This window comes from Rhipicephalus microplus, chromosome 8, assembly GCF_043290135.1.
Source record: "Rhipicephalus microplus isolate Deutch F79 chromosome 8, USDA_Rmic, whole genome shotgun sequence".
Taxonomy (NCBI): domain Eukaryota; kingdom Metazoa; phylum Arthropoda; class Arachnida; order Ixodida; family Ixodidae; genus Rhipicephalus; species Rhipicephalus microplus.
Window position 1 is genome coordinate 43,472,551 of NC_134707.1, and position 20,960 is coordinate 43,493,510.

At 39.5% G+C, this 20,960-nt stretch overlaps 1 protein-coding gene across 1 annotated transcript in view; it reads left to right on the forward strand.

The window, feature by feature from the left end:
- Positions 1–20,960, forward strand: part of RyR (Ryanodine receptor) — a 285,153-nt gene that overhangs the window by 234,744 nt on the left and 29,449 nt on the right. Inside the window, exons 88-102 of the mRNA XM_075871638.1 lie at positions 1,735–1,828; positions 4,488–4,600; positions 7,009–7,063; positions 7,985–8,053; positions 10,160–10,180; positions 10,619–10,718; positions 11,601–11,680; positions 12,274–12,350; positions 14,047–14,201; positions 16,521–16,609; positions 16,894–16,950; positions 17,044–17,115; positions 18,524–18,628; positions 19,393–19,474; positions 20,236–20,306. Of these exons, the coding sequence (XP_075727753.1) occupies positions 1,735–1,828; positions 4,488–4,600; positions 7,009–7,063; positions 7,985–8,053; positions 10,160–10,180; positions 10,619–10,718; positions 11,601–11,680; positions 12,274–12,350; positions 14,047–14,201; positions 16,521–16,609; positions 16,894–16,950; positions 17,044–17,115; positions 18,524–18,628; positions 19,393–19,474; positions 20,236–20,306 (1,240 nt within the window). The remainder of the gene's footprint in view (positions 1–1,734; positions 1,829–4,487; positions 4,601–7,008; positions 7,064–7,984; positions 8,054–10,159; positions 10,181–10,618; positions 10,719–11,600; positions 11,681–12,273; positions 12,351–14,046; positions 14,202–16,520; positions 16,610–16,893; positions 16,951–17,043; positions 17,116–18,523; positions 18,629–19,392; positions 19,475–20,235; positions 20,307–20,960) is intronic.

Consider the following 20,960-nt stretch of genomic DNA (forward strand, 5'->3'; position numbering starts at 1 on the left):
AGTTTTGTCGTGGTAGTGAGAAGTTCGACGAGTATGCCAGGTATGTAACATAAAACTTCAAAATGTACTATATCTGTCCAAGTTTTTAAAAGTGTTTTCATACAGCAGCACATTTGCTCCATTTCGGTGGTGCGTATTTTGATACCGAAGCATTTAAACTATTTGCTGAAGGCTGATGTGCTCGCAAGCTGCTCCACTGCAATTTTTAAGTTGTAATGTGTGTTGTAATGAAATAAGTTCTTATTAGATTTTTATTGAATATCATCAAGCTTCGAAATTATTATGCTAAAGATTTATGCCCTTCGTAGTAATGCTTTGCGATAGCTAACATTGTGGTATCTGTAACACAAAAGCTGCTCATCGCAGTGTATGAAAGTATTACAGCGTATTACACTACTTCTTTTCTGCACAGAGTATTGCACTTCGTTTTTTTTTTCAAGGTTCCTACTATATTGCCGATGATTCTGCATTTCCGTTATGTTTACCGCACATATTATCTAGAGACACCTAGCCATTAAACTGAATGCTGTTCAATTTTCGGATGAGTATAATACTGACGCTGTTTTTGTATGCATTGAAGAAATTCGAGGCCTTCTCTATCAAACCGATGACTTTGTTTATAATGCATGCAATTCTCGACAAAGATAGCCATTGCGAACATTTCGGGTTACAAATATCGACCTTTCATTTTCTGGACATTTTTTTTTATTTGCTTAGCAAGTCCTAACTTCTCTGTCTTGTCAAACGCATGAATTATTGTAAATTGTTTGCTTTTCTTTTATTAGAGTGCATTGATATTTCAGCAGTGATATTAGTACTCAGAGCACTGTCAAAATCTGCTTCCGTTGGTTACGATATTGTAAATTTGTTTGAATTATCAGGGACCTCTGAGCCTTTGTTGTCTCATTCATAGGTGTTTAACTGTCTTTGCATACCATATAAAAGAAAATTATGCACGGTTTTTTTACCTTGCTTCTGTTATTTTACACGTATGTCACCTGAGTTATGATGGTATGTACACCTTAGATGTGACACTGCTTGTACCAAGTCTCAGTAATGTGGTGTTTGCACGACATTATCATTTAGTAGCATGGCAGTAGCGCTTGTTGAAAAGGCTGTTTAGTTGTGATGCATTTTTGGTGATTTTGTTTTTCTACCCTCCAATGCCTTGCAATGGGATGGTACATTTCTGATCACGATTGAAATATACATTGCTGATCACAATAGCATGCCACTTCTACATTTAGACATTTTGCTACAATATGATAAACGTGTCTGTGAAAAATTTGTTAGTTAAATTTATAGATAACTCTAGTATTTCACGCTACCTATACTAGTTGTACTTTTAAACCATGAATAGGTGCGCAATTCTGGCAAGTCCATTCCGATTACAAATATTCCTAAAGTTGTGTTTACACCAACGTAGGCTACTATAAATTGAGTTTTCACACACACATATATATATATATATATATATATATATATATATATATACATATATATATATATATATATATATATATATATATATATATATATATATATATATATATGTGTGTGTGTGTGTGTGTGTGTGTGTCTTAAGTGCAAGCCTGGAGGATTGCATTATATGCTTAATATTCATACTGAAGATTTCCATGTCAGGTTTTTCATCCTATGATAGCGGAAATACTTATAGATATGCTTTAATACATATGTGCTATAAAGGGTGTAACCTAAGCTTTACTTTTGCAGGCATCGGGCAATAAACATATTCTTAAGTGTGTACACCAACTTGTGGCTTGAAGAGGAAAATGTTGGGCAAGAGAAGCTGATTGATGACCTCACGGTGAGCGATAATTTTCTAATACAGTAGACACACGAAAAAGCTATTTCCAAGTGAAGTGTCCTGTTTTAGGCATGCCATTCAGCTGTATACGGAAAAACATTTTTTTCTTGCACCTTTCTTTCTAGGGCCATTAATTTACACATCACGATAGGGTAAGAGCCATACATAATGCAATGAGCTATTCAAATTATTAGAACACACTGGCAAAACGAATTCGTATATATATATATATATATATATATATATATATATATATATATATATATATATATATATATATATATATATATATATATATATATATATAATATATATATATATATATATATATATGTATTACGAATTATTTATTTGTAACTAAAAAGAAGAGAACAATGTCGACGTTGCCTTGCAATGACAGAAGTTTTAACTTATAAACCTTGAACCAATACCAATACGAACGCTATGAACTTTATTGCTATTTACTCAATGCTATTTACCGCGTACTTACAGGACGTTTTCAGAGGTCAAGAATGAGAACAGTTAGGGATAAAAAGAGTTAATGGAGAGTACCTTAGTAACCTGCGCTCCACCGATGACATTGCATTGCTAAGTAACTCTGGGGATGAATTGCAACTCATGATTACGGAGTTAGACAAGGAGAGCAGAAAGGTGGGTCTCAACATGATTCTGCAGAAAACGAAATTAATGTACAACAACCTCGGAAGAAAGCAGCGCTTCGAGATAGGTAATAGTGCACTTCAAGTTGTAAAAGACTATGTCTGCTTAGGGTAAGTAATAACCATGGAGCGGAACCACGAGATTGAAGTAACTAGAAGAATAAGAATGGGGTGAGCACTCTCAAAATATGACAGGTACTTTGCCTCTATCCCTCATGAGGAACGTATATCACAACTGTATCTTGCCGGTACTTAGCTACGAAGCAGAAACTTGGAGACTTACAAAGAGGGTTCAGCTTAAACTGAGGACGACGCAGCGAGCAATGCAAAGAAAAATGGTAGGTGTAACCTTAAGAGACAAGAAGAGAGCAGAGTGGATTCAATAACAAACGAGGGTTAAGGATATCATAGTTGAAACCAAAAAGACGATATGGACATGGGCCGGGCATGTAGCACGTAGAGAGGATAATCGGTGGCCATTAAGGATAACTAAATGGATTGTCAGAGAAGGCAAGCGGGTTAGGGGGACACAGAAGGTTAAGTGGGCAAATTAGATTAAGAAGTTTGCGGGTATAAATTGGCAGCAGCAAGCACAGGACCGAGTTAACTAGGGGCACATTGGAGAGGCCTTTGTCCTGCAATGGACGTATTCAGGCTGATAATGTTGATGATGTTAATGATGATGATGATGGTGATGGTGATGATGATTAGTCCTATTAGGAACTAGAGGATAAATGCGGCGACTAGGTAGCTAGGTAGCCGGGCAAGTGAATTGAAACTAATGAGTCGTAATCTATGGCAGGTATACACACATGGAAACAGCCGTAATGGAATAGTGACTCCTAGTAAAAAAATCTTATAAATGAATGTGCAGGCGAGTAGTTGAGTATTGTGCACTAAATTCGCAGCCGTGAAATACACAAGTCAGCATCAACAGAATAAAGTAACGTTAAAGCAATCTTTAGATTAGTAATTGAAGAAAGTCTGCGGATCTATGCTGCATATTTGGCGTGGTTCTAAATACCATGCATGATATAAGCACAGCATTTAGGGATCAAGCAAGTTGTTGTACGAGAAAGGCTTTACACTTGCACTGTTTGACAACTTCGCAAAAAAGAGTGTTGATAGTGTAAAAGAGTCCTTTCTTAGGTATACGAAGCAACGCAAAGTGTAATAGAGGATAGATTGAGACCTTGATGCTGACATTCACCCCAATGATGAACAGTTATCATTTAGGGGAACCATGCGGACCAACAGAAAATTTCGTAATATTTAGCCACTTTTTCATGTAAAACAAACATTGTCATTATTCCTGTCATACGTTTTTGACCCGGGAAATAAATAGGACAGAGGTGATACCATACTCAAAAACTAGGCCTTTTGCAGGCAGGGAAAGAGTAGCAAGGCTGAAGTGTGATGAGGCAATACTGGGGCTTTTAGTCGTGAATGGTTATTTTTTTTTTTTGCATGCCTGTTTCAGGAGGACCATGTTTACTTAAACTGTAGCAATTGGAGTTGCGCAATATAAAAAGAAAAATGTGTATGAGGTTTGAAGCTTGAATTGCTACATACGATATTGAATCGCATAGCACCATGAATGGATACCGTTGGCCAATGCTTGTGAACGGTAGCTTATATGGGCTCGTTTACGCTTATTGTTGAATACTAAGATAGCTGTATGTGACTGTAGCCAAGTAAATGTAACTCAATTGTCTTTTGCTTGCATTCATTGCTAAATCGCCAATGAAATTTCCACTTCAATATTTTTTACAAAATTGCAAGGATGTTTTGCTTTTCTCGTAAAAAACAGCAAGCTTCTATGCTCTCCACTAAAACCTTGAGGAGTGCAATGCAATTTTTTAATCACTTCGCATGTTTTAATAAGATAATCCAATAATAATTTAGAAAATATCTCTAATCGTGCATGACTTTGCTGGACAAGCTTCTGAGGATGTTGTTTAAGCCACTCTTTTTTAATACATACCATGCATTTGTCGCAGACAACATTCGAGGAGTCTGAAAAAGAGCAAACTGCTGAAGAGACGGAAGAGACACCTGATCCATTGGTGCAGCTCGTTGTGGCCTTTTCGAGAAGAGCCACAACTGAACACAGGTTTGCAAGACCTAATTTACGCAAATTACTCGAACTAAAATAAGATGGTGTATATGAAGTCTGCTGCGCTGTGCTGAGCCTCATAGACATTTGTTTAGTATTAGTTGTTAGTGCTTAACGTCTCAAAACTACAATATGATTATGAGGGTGGCTCAGTAGAGAACTCCCTAAACGTTGACAGCCTAGGGTTCTTTAACACGCCCCTAAGGCCAAGTGCATGAGGCTCAAGCGCTTTCTCCTCCGTCATATATGTAGCCGCTGCAGCTGCGATTCGATCCTGCGACCACGGGATCGGTATTAGAGCACCACAACCATTATACAACAGTGTCGGTTAATTCAAAGATGATAGTCTTTCTTGGGGACCTTCGAGGCAAAAATTTTGGTCTGTCTTTCTGTCTGTATTTCTGTCTGTCTGCACATTTGTACGTTTGTCCGCAGTAACAATCTCCCTTATGACACCAAAGCGACCCAACGATTCCTCGAACGGCCAACCGCATCCACAGCGCCCACGAATATTGCTCAAGTTTCAGCGTTCATACTTGTGCGATTGTCAGTTAAAAAGCAATTATTGCGCATATCTGAGGCACCCTAATAACACGTCGATGTTTTGTATGTGTGCCTTTATACTAGAAAAGGCACACACAAATATATTCAAGGTCGGTAGGCTTATCACGCTGCGCTGACAGTGCAACGCGATGCTAAAAAATGCAAGTATTTTCAACACATTGAAAAGGCAACACGCTGGTGGCACCTGCCCGCTGCCTTGCGTTCTATCCTTATCACCTCCGTGAAAGACACGCATCTTTCTCCGCGGCCACGCACGCCTCCCTTCGTTTTTGAAGATAATTGCCAGATGGCGCTCGTGTCTAACGTGCCTCGATGCGCTCACTAGCCTTCGCTGCACGCATCGACACTCTCTAACGCAGCGCTTCTAGAATACAATTCACCAATTTTCTCGTGCAGAACATCAAATAAACGTTTTGCTCACTCTCTCCACGTGCAAGACGATCGTCTTTCGACGACATTTGCAGTGAAAAATGCATATACGGGCCAATGTTTGAGTCTAGAGGTTATGAGGAAAAGTCAAACATACAAAAGAAAACATGGCTGATCCCTCCGACATAAAAACCGTAAAGACACGAAAATGAAACGTATCTTTACAGAGGTCGTTTATTGTCAATTGTAAGCCAGTGGGCCACAAGGACTTAGAAATAAATGCTTTAACAAACCACTGTAATGGCACACAAAGACTCACAAGCAGATCTATACGTTCAGGAGGCTCCTTACGCACAAAAAACGCACTGAAGGAATATACACAATACTTGCTCGAAGTAGCGACTGCCACACTTGTTGCTTCGTGTGTGAGCAGCAGGTTCCAACAGCGGAACGCAGATTTTGCAGTGAGCTAAGTGACCTTCGTAATCTCCCTAAGTTGCGGTGAAAGCACAAAACGTACAAACCGCCCCAATCGCGACATAAGCGCGCGCACATTAGTGACCACCATCTTTAATGGCACGTTCGAATTGCAACGCGTGTTGCAATAACAGAAAGCATGCCCTCCAAGCTATTCGCGCACTTTTGCTAGAGATAGCAGGGAGCCGCCATGTGCAGCCAGTGGCAATTGGCGTATGGAATTAGCTAGTCGCTTGTACGCCGAGGCACATACGCTCCGTGGTCAACTTGACTTGGCACCGCCTGCTGCGAAGCGGGAGGCTGTATAAATTCGGCTTCCGATGACAGAAGCTTTACTTCTAGCTCTTTTTCTTGCGACGTGTAAGTGTATATTTTAAACGTCATACCCAGGATGAAATTGCGTCAGTGAAGCCGTGGTGTACCTCGGCATAAAATAATATTGCACTAAAGACTAACCATGCTGTTTTATGTGCCACAAAAAAGTCATACTTAGAGAAATGCTGCAATGGCCGTCTCCGAAAGAATTAGGGCAACCTCGACGTCTAGGGTGCACCCATGTCTCAGCACATGACCGTTTGTTTTTTTTCATTGTCCCTGAAGTGCATCTGTCACTGCCAGGACTTGCGCGTGAAGCCTCTAATAGAATAAAAGGTTTCTAGAAGAAAGTGAGGAGGTGAGAATAAGTGTAGCATGTGACTGCACAAGACCAATTGTCCATGCCGGTAATCGCTGTGTGACATTTGAAGGCTCAATGTACGTTACTCTGATCAGTCTAATTCAATTTTTAGTCGATTGGGTGGAGATGTGGATATTGGTAGCGGAAGCATTCATTGGATCCAGTCGTAAAGAACGTAAAAGGCCTTAGTAGTTTTATTAGCACGAGAACTGTTTGATTTTATGCGTAGTAACTTTGTCCTTGGTGCATAAGCACGTGTGTAAACAGTCGAATTTGCACTAACCCATCTATAACATTATTTTGTGTTGAACATTTCCAGCGGTGTCAATCCCGAGGATCCCTTGTACATGCAGTATGCCTACATATTTAGCCAGGTACGTATTCTGTTTTAAGGAAGCTTATTTATTTATTTATTGTAATTTATTTATATCAGCTTTTGATGTTGACGAATTCACCAATTTCAAGGCTAGAGAACGTGAATGTGTGCTTACTGTAACATGAAGCAATGAGCAAGTATTCCTAGAATTTACATGCTAAGTCAGTTTTTCACGCTGTCAGTCAGCGCCTTGCAATGTAAACAAGTGTGTGTGGAATTAATTATACTTAGGCAACAAAAATTGTGCACCTATTGTACAGTAAGAACTGTGGAACAAAGAACTTCAAATATTATAGAGTTTTTTTTTAAATTTTACCGAGAAGATCGTAGTAAACAGTGAAAAATCATGCACCAATTACGCATTTCTTATTTCAATTAATTCTAGAATTTATGCATAATGATTAGATAAGAAGATTTTTCGCATGCAGGTAGCTTCATTGGAGTTGCTTGGCTATGGTCATTTTGCATTCCTGGTCTCCAAGCATTGTACCTTTTGCATCACATGCGCTGTCATGTTTTCAGCATATGCATTAATGTCGGAGTGGAAAATTGTTTTACGTCTTTTTTTCGAATATCCAGAACTAGAATTTCAGCTTGTGGTTGCACTTGAAATTCGGTCATATTCGTGAGCCGTGAAAGGAATGCTCATATTAACTAACAGTGTTGAATTCACTCATATACTGAGTTGCGAAGGGCACTCCAATTTAGTTGTCTGATGAATTTAGCTGGAATTTCTACGAGATGAAAATTTTATATCGCTAGGTTTTTGGTGAATAGTTGTTTTTATAAATCTTTCTTGTTATGTGACGCACGTTAGCGTTTGAATACCGTTTGTTGCAGCGACAACACTTTTACTAGAGATAACGCGAGAAGATTCAAAAGAAGTTGTACATTGTTTCGTGCTCACTGTTTGTCACAGAGTTGTGGTGGTGCCGAAGAGGAAGAGGAGGAAGAAGAAGGCGATGAGGAGTCAGGGCCTTCAATTCATGTGAGAATGTTGCATTTATTTACACCCGAAGCTCTCTGCTTATCAACAAACGTTACTGCTCCATCCTAAGGGAGACTCATATGTATGCCTATTCTTACTCTATATTATATCCATTACCCGTTCTTAAATCAAATCCTACGTAGGGGTTATATTATCCCTGTCCAAAGAAAGAAGAAAATTCGTGGTCATCGTTGTAACTACAAGACATGAAGGGAATGGAGCACCCAAATAAAAGTGTTGTTACGCACGCGTCCACATTCACACTGTTAGAAAACCGCACAGGGACGATTGTAAAGTGTCGAATTGAACGAGCAACTTGGAAATACATGAGCATATATATTCATCATAGGCTTGAGGGGCTAGAAAAATTGCTGGGGGATTTTTTAGAGGTGGGGTTAGTTGGTGCAAACCTAAGGCAGTAGCAGTCACTCACCGTATGTTGGAGCGTCAATAAGTACGTTGGACTGTCAATAAACAAGAGAGTGAAGTATAGTGATGTTTTTGCGCAGGTTATTGATGCGTAAATCAATTATGAACTTTTAGTTTCTTGAATACTGACAGTTTTATAGGGAGTGTAAGCAGGTAAGAGTTTGTAAAAAACAAAGAGGCACAACCTAGTAAGATTAAGATAGTTTCAATTAGGAGCAGAAAAGAAATCTTTGTCTAATATATACAAACAATATTGCATGTCCTACGAGTATTTCTCACAACAGCGCAGTGAGAGTTCACCAAAAACATATTACAGTTAAACGCTTACGTGCGCCTTAGTCGTAACATTAGCGTGAAAAATGAGTGCAAATGTTTTTCACAAACGGAAAAGAAGTCTTGTACTTACTTGTCTCTTTTCACATACATTGTTTCGGTGCTGGGACAACTATAAGCCGTATAAATATTTTAACAGATCTAGCAACATTTTGATTCAGGTGAACATACTCGAAACACTGTTTTCTGCAGTGCAACAGCCTCCTAACAGAGTGTACGTTTCCCATTATCTGCTTACCATGCATGTGACAGAGTAACAGTCTTCCTGATAATTTAATTCAGTAATTTATTTCAAGTTGCTTGGTGTGTTCACACAAGGAGTAATATTTTTCTGCGGTTCGCATGAAAAGCATATTAAGTTATTCAGTTGGGGTTGTTACCGTTTCCTTCTAAGTAAAATTATAATATATTCTGTCCCGCAACTATTACCTTGCATGAATACGCATTAATTACCATGTTTCGGCTTACGCTACAATCCTTAATATTTAAATCCTATTATTTATCTTTGTTTGGCATTGAAGTTGTGTTTCTGACATCTCTCTATTGCTTTTTTTATGTATTGTTATGACTTGCCTATTTTCATTAACATTTTTCTCTCCCCCTTGGCTTCTGGATGCATGTCAGGTTCTTCTAGTAAGTTTCTGCAATTTTTTTTGTGTTGTGTTTGCTGTGTCTTGTGATGCATGTGTATGTTTGCTGCCTGTGTTGTGTTTTCGTATGGTATATTTGATAGCAAAATCAAATCTTTTAACGGTCTAGAGCGTAGATATACGGGACACTATTAAAATTGGTATATTCAAAAATATTTGTAGTAATACTTTGTGCCGTTTTATTGGCAATAATTAGTAAACTCTTCAATAAAGTAAGGAGTGAGACAAAAAACAGATCTTGTCAAAGCCAGTACGTATGTCTTCACAGTTACAGAAATAGAAATACAACAAAGGTTGACTCGCACGTAGGCTCAGTAGAATCATGTTTTTAAAAAACATAGGTGTTAACTAGTTCTTCAATCTGCCCACAGTCTACAGAGACTTCAAAATGACGCGTATTCGTTAAAATATTTGTTAAAACATAAATAATCAGCAAACTGATTCCGCCAAAATTTTTATGTGGTGTTATAATTATCTAGCGATTTATGATTCGTCTTGGAGTAATAGAAAAATGCCTGATATTTGTGCCACACAGGCGAGAACGCGGATAATAAAGGCGTTTAGGTAGCGGTGTTTAGGAATCTTTGTGTTGCGTGAAGCTTTGTTTACAACTAATCGAACATTAATTGCACTTTTTTGACTAACCTGCCATCTAACACTTATCTCTTGCATGCTGCCAATGCTGGTTTCATAGCAAAAGTTTCGAAGACTCAAGGTAAGCAAGCCAATACTGCGAGGTATCTCAACATCTCAGTCGTGATACTTAGATGGTATATTTATGTATAATATGAGACTTGACAAGAAACAGCAACAAGTATCATCGTTGTGTTAGAGGTGTTGTTATAATTTGTTGTAGCTACAAATGTTATATGTAAAAGAAAGCTCTACCCTACATGCTTCGTGTTGTTTTTTTTCTGCTTGTTAAAGGCTTTTGCAGTTATACTTCCAATATTGAAGGACAAGAAATGGCGTTATGGTTGCATAACAACTGCTTCGTTGTTGATCACATGTCTGCATTTTTGCAGTTTAGACACTTTTCAAAACGTTTAGGGTCCCAACTAGAGTAGATTCAAGTGTTTAGATTTACTCTTTTATTTGGTTTCGCTGATAGTTGGCAAAATAACTGCGCTTTCGAATGCATTACCTGCTCCAGGAACAAGAGTTGGAGAAACAGCGATTGCTTTTTCAACAAGCACGTCTCGCCAGTCGAGGTGTCGCTGAAATGGCACTTCTATATATTTCGGCAAGCAAAGGTGGGTGGTCCACCATTTCTTCAAGCGAAGCTTCTTTGTGAACCTAAATATTTCTGACGGCAAGCGAAAGTGGTGGAGGTCGTTTGTCCTTTAACCTCTAACACTGTCCTTACTCTCTTCGACTACGGCACATTACTTGTTCAAGGCATTATGTCAACGCTTTTTAAAGTTATTTTCTTACTTAAGTCGCATTAGTCTTTATATTCTTATCATTTTATTAATATTATTATTAATAATATTAGCTCCATGAATTGCCAATTCACTTGTGTTATTCACTATGTTATCATCTACAGGAAGTCCCAATTCAGTTCGTAACTATGGGACCTCCTTCTGTATATACTGATCATGTATTCTCTCCTCTGTTTGACGTGAAAACTGAAATGCTTCTGATTCTGAACCTTTCCAACAGCGTTGAACAAAGCTGCAGCTTCCAGCACACATGCCGTGCTAAATGGCATGTAGTGGGAGGGGCGGGGGAAGCAACATTTCGTTTGCTTCATTGTTCTGACAGTGATGACGGCAGCTTCAGCCTTAGAAGCAGTGATGTAAGAATGCATCGTGAATTGTCACATCATGAATGGTCGCATCATGAATGGTTACCATGGTCACATAACTGCGCAGAAATGCTCGAGGCTTGTTGATGAAGGACGGTGCCGTGAAGCGCATGTGACCATCGGGTAATAGTCCTCATGTCCACAGACGTGCAGTGGTTGAAATTGTAACCGTAAACTTTTAGAATTGAGCCCTAGAAATGGCACGCCTGTTTTATAATTGACACCTTTGCCGGTGCACTGTTCAAAAGCAGTGCTCTCGTTAAACAAGAAATTTGCTTTTACGAAGTCATAATATAGTTGCCTAATGCAAACATTGTGTTTTCCTCAGGTTCCCATGGCCCGATGGTGATAGAAACACTCAAGCTTGGCATTTCCCTTTTGAAAGGAGGCAACCAGGAAGTTCAAATGGTAAGGCACACACCTGTATCACTTAAGAGGGTTGTTCGGTAATTCTCTAATATTAACCTATCGTATTGCAGTTTGTACAGATTATTGCCCGTAGCAATATTTGCGATACATTCGCCTAGCTGTCGACAGCCAATAACACTGTATGAAGCTGAATGCTAGTGTGATATAGTTATGCTGAATTATTGGAGTCGCTGAGACGTTTCACTGTGGCCCCGAAGGGGCAAATTACCAGTTTTGGGCGTAGCGCTATTGTGCGTTATCAGATACCACAATAAATGCATTGAAAGGCTGTCTTTGTACTAAAAGATATATTTAGGACATGAACTCGAGTAAATATCGCTGTATTGAACAAAGGTGCTTGCAGCAGTGCTTCTTGCTGAAACTGTGCAATACTGGACAAAGACCGAGAAGATGAGTGCACAGGGCATTCACCGAAGCCAGTGCATCGCATGTCCTAGCATGGTGATGAACACCAGAAATACTTCGTAGTGGGAAACGTACCAGCAAAAAAATCCCTGATTACTATAAACGATTGAATACACTTTGTCACAGTGATTTACAGACATGTGCGACATTCCGATATTTCCTTGCAGCGCATGCTGAAACACCTGAAGGAGAAGAAGGACGTAGGGTTCTTCACTTCCATCGCTGGGCTTATGAACCTGTGCAGGTGAGAAACCGACACCTAAAACTATGGGTAATTGAAACAAGATAAAAATGTCTGACTGATTATATAACTACCACGTGCTACTCAGTCGCCCTATACAAAAGGTATGATGAATCTCAAATTTTAGAATAGAGCTTCTTTAATCGCTCACCCAGATTAAGCAATGATCTGTGCCATCACGACGAGAAACATAAAAAAACGTCCTTTTTATTTCATTTTTCATAAACCATCCGCTCTTAGATTCGGTCAACCTATGTATACATCGTCAAAATAATAAAAAGATTACACACTTGTAGGAGGTTTACTGGTGGCCTTCATAAACCGGCACGCTGTCTTTACTTTTAAAGCACTGTTGTCTTTACAATGCTCTGTTTCAGAACACGCATGGCAGTTTCTCTTGTGTCGGATTAAGTAAGCAAATCAGAGAGCTGACAGAACAAACACAGAACGAAAGAGATAAAGAGAGAGAGAGAGACCTAGAAAAACAATCAAAAAGGCAGGATAAAAATATCAGAGAAATGTTTTGCAAACAATATACCTCACCAGGCTCAATCGAAGCACTTGTTTTCACGGGTTAATGCGAACATCTTATCCACTTCACGATCGAGGCACGCTAGCAGAGTCCAGCGTAGCAAGTTACAGTATAGCAAGAAGGTTTGAAATGCAAGAGAGGGTGAAGAGGGGAGATTCGAGGGTGATGAGGAGAGAACAGAGTAAAGCATACCAGGAAAGAATGTAAAATATAGAGATAAAAAGTAACACAAAGAGAGAAATGTATATTACTAGTTAAACGTGGATTGGGTGATATATAGAGTTACTGAGGAAGTAAGTGAATAGGCGAGTGAACAAAGAATTTGAAAAAAAGAGAGAAATATAAAGTGATCGTGAGGAAAATGGAGAGCAGGAAAGAATAAAGCTTAGCAAAGGCCGAATGAACAACACAGAGAAAGAAGCAAACAGACAGCAAGAAAACATTGTATAAAATGGAGAAAACTAAAAAAGTAATAAAAATGAGAAACACAGAGGGAAATAAAAATGGGAAAAAGAGGAAGAAAACGTGAAATATAAAGAGAGAAAAAGGGGGGAAGCGCGAAGAATATTGAAAAGAGCAGGTAAGATGAAAATATACAAAACAGAAAAATACATACATCTCAATAAAAAATTAGAGAAAACAATGAAAAAAAAACCAAAAAAAGAAAACGCGACGAAGAAAAAAAAAACCTAAAAACAAAGAAGGACGGTCACCCAACTCCAAACTCCCTACAGTCTTGGCACCTCATTGCAAAGCTGCTTGAAGTTTTTTTTTTCTTCTCGATAAGTTTCACGAAAGATGATATTAGTCAGCCTGAATTTTTTCATTGTAAGAAAGTTGATATAACCATGTTAAACTTGCAAGAGGCTTCAATTCATCTCTTCATTCAGATCATCTATTGTCAACGCTATGTCGATACAACGGGTAGATACAGAAACAAACTTCTACTTCTGTGCATATAATCACGTGCGTCAGTGTTTTCGCCTTTCTTAAACCACTTCTGGGTAAACAATGGTATTTCTCAACATGTAGGGCAATAATAATATGAGCTTCCATAGGAACGACACTCTGCGTATTTTACAAATTGACTTACACGTATATTTAGAGTGCCATTAGTTTGTTCGGAGGAAGTATTTCCGTCTTTTTATTTACAATTACGTGTTTCAGCGTGCTGGACCTGGACGCCTTCGAACGCACGCAAAAGGCGGAGGGCTTGGGTGTTGGTGCAGAGGGTACAGCAGGCGAGAAGAACATGCACGATGCGGATTTCACGTGTGCCCTGTTCCGCTTCCTGCAACTGCTCTGTGAAGGCCACAACTTGGGTAAGAAGGAACTGTGGTTCTCCCATTTAATCGCGGTTCGCTATTGATTTCAATACACGAGGAACTGTCACTGTTAACAATACACGACATTGTCGTGTATTGTTAACAGTGACAGTTCCTCGTATTGTATTGTAGTATTGTCGCTATGTCGTGTATTTGTTAACAAATACACGACATAGTGATTTTAGAGCGTAGTGTTGTCTACTTTGAAGCATCCTGGAAATAATAAAAAGTCACAGCTTTGTCGCGAAGACGAAGCAACGAATTGAAAGGTTACGCACAGAATGGGAAGCAGATGAAAACTTGCCCCGCATTTGTCACGCACTAATGACGCACGAGACGTACTTACAGGTAGAGATGAACGCGAATAAGCATCTTAGTTGTTACTGTGCTGCGTTTGAAAAATATGCCCTTTTCTCAAATGGAGACTAAGCCAGGACTCAAGTAACCTTTGTGCGCCCGGTAACTACAACAGAATCGTTCAAGTGAAACGCTGAGGCCAGCCAAGACGTACGTGTGTTCCCACCGCGAGATAAGCGCACGGGTGTGGTCAGCCTTGCTCCTGCTCCATGAGGCAAAGTACGCGTGGGAGATTAGATCGCGCGCCCGTGCGTCGCGACGATGTGGCGATGTGCGATAATTGCGCCATCTTGCTGATAATGCTGAAAACACCACAGTTTTCCCCGAGATGCCCGTCACCAGCGGTAAGCAATCGATATAAATATCTTATCCTTCGAACGTTGAAGGAGGTGCTCCTTCGTGGCTAAGTGGTGAACGCCTCACAATTCAGAGGTCCTACGTTCGATTCTGCGCGCCGGAGTGTTTTTCTGGATTGTTTTACTTTCTTGCGCTTTCATATATACTGATACAACTACACACAGTGAGTGGCGGCGATTCCAACATCGAAACCGGCGGCAAGAGCCAGCTGAGGGTGTATATATAATTGATATCGCAATAATGAAGTTGCAGAAAATCTCAAAGTTTTGTATAGAGGGAACATAATGAAATGCAGAAGTCAGAAATGCAAAAGTTTTTTATCCTACTCTGGCCTCATGAGCCATATGCAATGCAACTTCAAGGCAGCAATGTGAAAGCAGAATTTATGAACAGTTTAGACAAAGTCGCAGATACTACTATGAAAGGCATCAATGCATGACGAAAATATTGGCTCTCATTGATTGTATGCTATAGATAAACACTTTTGGGAGTTGCCCGTCTGTTAGAGGTCCTACTTTTGCCCCCACAAATTATAACTAGAGAACAGGGACTGTATTGGCTGACGTTGTCAACAGTTCTACGCAGTGAGAATACTCATAATGTAAATATTCATAATTTACAGCTATAGGCTTCAAGGAAAGCATAGGAGATGTCCTTAGTAGTAAGTGTAAAACATTTGAGAAGAAAGAAAAGCGGACGAAAAGGTAACCCTCAACCGGCAGGTTGCCAATCTGTTCCCTTCGAATAACGCGTACGATGGTGAACCAACTGAGCCACGGTGGCAGTAATCTCTTGGTTACAATATAGGGCGTATATGCGGATATAAACATGCGATTGTCAGTCAGCACCACCTGTATCCGTTACGACAAGCGTGGAACATTTTTATGGCTTTTTGTCGTTACGTAGCACGTGATTTTTTGGCGAGCTGGCAGCTTACTAATATTTGCTCGCGTACTACGTGAACACGTGAAATCTGTCACAACGAGGTGCTCGATATGAATAAAGGAAAGAAGTGTAAATAGAAGAGCTCGTTTACATAGCCTTTAACAGGTAGTTGCATGATCACTGTCACTTTACATTAACACATGCACCAAAAAGGAGCATAAGGCGTGCAAACATTAAATCACAGGGGGACGAAGTAAACGCCACTCTCCACTTCTGTTGCGGTGGCACACCTTATTTTTTTTCATGGTGAATGTTTACCAATTAATACGGTATCGTACACCACGACGAAGACACATATGAGAGACACATACACAGCGCTCACACACACATAGTGCATACTATTCATATGGGTATAGCGCTGTGTGTGTGTGTGTGTGAGTGTGTGTGTAAGTGTGTGTGTGCGTGTGTGACTGTGTATTTTTTGTCCCTGTCGTGGTGCGCTATACCCATATGTATAACGAACCCCAATCATCTAGCCCGCCAATGTGCTTTAGCAAAATTTCACCCACTACTTAAACTTTCTGTTCTTATAATTACTTATAATAATGGCTTTAGCAAAAGCTCAAGAGTGTTCAGCAGTAATAAAGCATTGCCCCTCCTGTCTCAATAACTACTAAACGCGCACACGCCACTTTGAATGTTATTTATATTTTCCAGAATTTCAGAACTACTTAAGGACTCAAGCTGGAAACACGACAACTGTTAACGTCGTTATCAGCACGGTGGATTACTTGCTCCGGCTGCAGGTAAGCATTCTATTCCTTCAAGTGTACATGCAGAATTTTAGATATTTAATACATAGCCATTTAGGGAACCATATTTCTTTCATTTATTGCTACAGCTGGATTCGTTTCTCATTCATCGAATTTTTCCACCATGGCAAAAAATTCATCTTTGTAAAACGGCTTAACCTGATATACACCTATCTGCAAATACTAATTCACCCCTCTCCCTCTGGTGAAAAATATTTCTGCTTCGGTATTGCTGTACTTTCGGGAAGAAGTAATATTTCATTTTATGACCCTGCTAGGAATCAATCATGGATTTCTATTGGCATTATTCAAGCAAAGAAATTATTGATCAACCGGTAAGTGGAAATCATACTGTCCGGGCATATGTTTTTTGGTCGCAATAAACCTCGCAACAATGAACAATTTGAGCCATATTTTGTCAACAACAGGGCAAGGACAACTTCTGTCGTGCCATCACGGTTGCCAAACAAGTTTTCAACACTCTTACTGAGTTTATCCAGGTGAGAACAAAAATACATCTACTAGGAGTCTCGGACATTGTGTATAACTGTAAATAAGCCAGCGATATTTTTTTTGCGAAATTGTCTAGAGAATGGAGGTATATAAAAATTACAGTTCTCCTTGGTGGCGAGCCTTGTTTGAAATTTTTATGGGTAATGTATTGCTTAAAGTTTCTTCGCTAATATCTAGCATGGTCCTTTTACGTGTTATTTTTACAAATCCTTAAATGGACAAAGCCTTCTTCACTGCACGGACCGCACCTGAACGCAATAGTTGATGAGGCAATTATAAACAGGCTGAAAGAAAGCCTGAAATGTTTTTTTTAAGAAAGAAGCATGACACAAGGACGCCTTAAAGAATAAATGTTGATTTTTTTAAAATTCTAAGTATAGTACTAAAGTCACATTCGTTTAAAGTAATTTGTAGTTCGGGCGGAGACGAGTCAATTTTCTACTGTGTTTACTGGGTCGGCATTCATGCACAAGTCCACCACGTGTGGTATGGATCCATATTCTCGGGGGATACTGTAATCAAAAAAGTGCATAGCCTCTGCAATGCTTGACCAATAATTGGGGCTACTACCGACAAGGAAAGCCGAAAAATATTCAATTTCGTCCAAGTACAAGGCAGGCTTTTTACCATTACCGTATAAGGCAAACAGTGCTTTTTGAAGTTTGTTATCTTAGTCTTAATCGAAACGCAAGTAGCACTGCTACACTAAAGAAGCGTGTCTTTTGGTCCCACAACGAAAATCGTCAGCAGGCTTGCGTGCGCTTCCTTTTTTGAAAACTCGGTGCTGGCGAGTTTACTATCGAGAATGCTAAGTAACATTGATAACGAACGCGCATGTCGTTCGTGACTGGAATGTAACGGGTGCGCGTGGTAATAGCGCGAGGAAGGAACGCAAGATAGATGACGATTCTTGTTGTGGAACAAGAAGACGCCATTTTTACTTGATTTTTTTGGGGGGGTGTATAGTTGAGTTTTTTGCGCACGGCATGTCACCAGCAGGTGTTTTTTTAACTGAGTCAAGATATTTTGTTAATTTGTTACTTCGTTACTTTCATTGCTTTGTGTAGGTTTATGTGTTTTGTTAAGAATACTTGGAGTGGCTCTGAATAAGCCACGTATGATAGTACTGATAAGTACACCTCATATATTCATGTATACTGAAGATGTGCACCTTATAATAAAAATGAGTCATATACTTCGCAGATTGCTGCAATGCCCAATGAGGTTAGAAAGCTTTAGTCATAGAGAGTAACAACAACATTATTAGATGGAGAGTGAATTGAAGACTTTTAGGAAACGACATCTTCCGTCAATGTACAAAAATATCTGGGCGATGATATCAATCAATATAATCGTTGCGGTGATGGTAAAAATTTTCTGCATCTCTTTGCACAGGGTCCATGTTCATTGAACCAGCAGGCGCTAGCTCACAGTCGTCTCTGGGATGCCGTGGGCGGCTTCCTTTTCCTCTTCGCTCACATGCAAGACAAGCTGTCCAAGGTAACACACTCAATATTGTAGGCTGAGCTCGTTATGTTGAGTGTTACTATCTTCCGCATGCTAGCAGAACCTCTTGTGTATCAGTGGTTCGTCAATCCGCGGTTTCCTAAGCAATGTGTCCTGAAGTGTATATAGTATGTAGGGTAAAACTGGTGCAGTAATTCAGTGCCGGAGAAAATGCAGATGATGTACTCTCGACCGAAAAAGCTATAGGTACTTAGAGCACGTCATGGAGTGACAGAAAACTGCGTAGCCGCGTCTCACACTATATGGTGTTGAGGCGTTCTGCCACGGCCTCCGAGTTTAGATTTATTATCAGATTGTCGCTGGAACTGATCGCACAGTCCACGGCCGGTAGCTAGCACACCATGCTGTGTGATGGTTACGTGGCGTAGTTATGGTGTTCTACGTCGCTTCGCCATGCGCTGCGAGTTTTAGCAAACCCATAAGCGGCCAGCCATAAATGGGATGCTACAAAAACGGTTATTTTTAACTCCATTGATAATCACTCTAATAAAATTGTTCATCGCGTAATTTGGTTGTAAGGACGTTTAGGTTAAAGTACACGTGTTTCCTATTGGCAACAATACACATTGCAGTTAAACAATCAGCCCATACAGTTTCAATTGTTTGTTCTGCTGAGTAGGATGCACAGCTTAGAGGATGTGATTTTTAGTGTATAACCTTCAGATACGACAGCATAGATTCACATGCATAGGCAGTAGAAACACACACTGTATGCAACTTTTTCCTTTCCGTTTTAGAACTCAAGTCAATTGGACCTCCTCAATGAGTTGCTGCAGCTGCAACAGGAGATGGTTATCATGATGCTCAGTATGCTTGAAGGTATGTAAAAGCTACTGCCAAAAACTATTGAGAATGACTTAATCTAAGTTTGATAGAAGATTGTAAAGAATATAATGCTTGTGAAATAAATTTTGGTCCTAGCTTTCTATATTTTTTAGTGAAAGCAGCTGCTCGACTTTCAGTTTTCAAGTTTAAACACAATTTTGTTCTCAACAAGAAGAAATGTTCAGCTCAGGTCAGCGTTATGCAGAAACGTAAAAATTTTGTTTTGAGGATGTTATATTGCATCTTTTATTATCCATTTCCGCCTACAGTGAACATTTCACAGTGTTTCACGAATGCCCTCTTGAATAATTGCAGTGTAATCAGTTGGAAACATTCGACCCTAGTTTTTCAGGCGTAAAAGAAGCATGAGATCCTTCTAAGTAGCGCCTTGTAAAGGTTTGAATGTCTTCAGTTGTTTAGATTCTTCATATTTTTCTATCGCCTCGGGCAAGATTGTCTAGAATAGTGTTGACAGCTCGTATACCATAGTTAGATGTGCTTGTGTGCTTGTAGTATCCTTTGTACCATATTTATGTGAGATAATGAGTAAAATTTTATAGACAATGGACCTTGTAGGTATGTCTGACTGGTGTTTCAGCTAATTTCATTGGGTGACCATGAAACATATGTTGTGCAGCCCTAATTGCCGATTCGATGTGCATGCGTGTGAACATACGCGTAAGGTTATGTGCGATTATACGTACAACGTGCATGGAAGTTGATACAAAAATCATTCATTTCTGCTGTACACACAGGCAACGTTATGAATGGTACAATTGGAAAACAAATGGTGGACACACTGGTCGAATCAGCCTCAAACGTAGAGGTGAGCTGTTATTCATTTTTCTTGTTTCTGCATAGCAACAATCTATGATAAGATGTGAGAATTTAATACAAAGTTACAACTTAGCAGGTATATTTCTAGCAACTTGAATGCCAAAAATAAAACAAAGATAATCTCGAACATTGTAGCACAGTTCAAATTATGTGGTTTCTCGAAGCTGGCCGCCTACCACACATTTTGCGAAGCCACCACCTGTGTACATTCCCTAGACAGAACCTAATGACTATATTACGTGTTCATTGCTACGGAGCTGCTCTATTCTGCATGCATGTGCAATAAATTATTGAATACAGTTAGCTTACCAAGAAACAGTTTGTTTTGGCATATCATTTTTTGCACACGTGAACGAGTGCACAAAACTTCGTTTGCTGTTTTAGCTGGGGACAGACGAAATGTACATTGACATATTGATTGATAATACTACTTTAAAGGACCGAACATTGTTTTCATACGCTTTTTTGATTTCATTACTCGTATTCACAGCCTTCCAAACATTATTTATTGTTCTCCTTATTTCTCTTGCCATTTTTCTCTTCCTGATTGCCTTAGCGCTCATTTGAATTAGTATTTTTTATTCTGTCTCTCAATATATCTCTTCCTCCTCAGTGTTCCCTTCAATATTTCTAGGTGATCAAT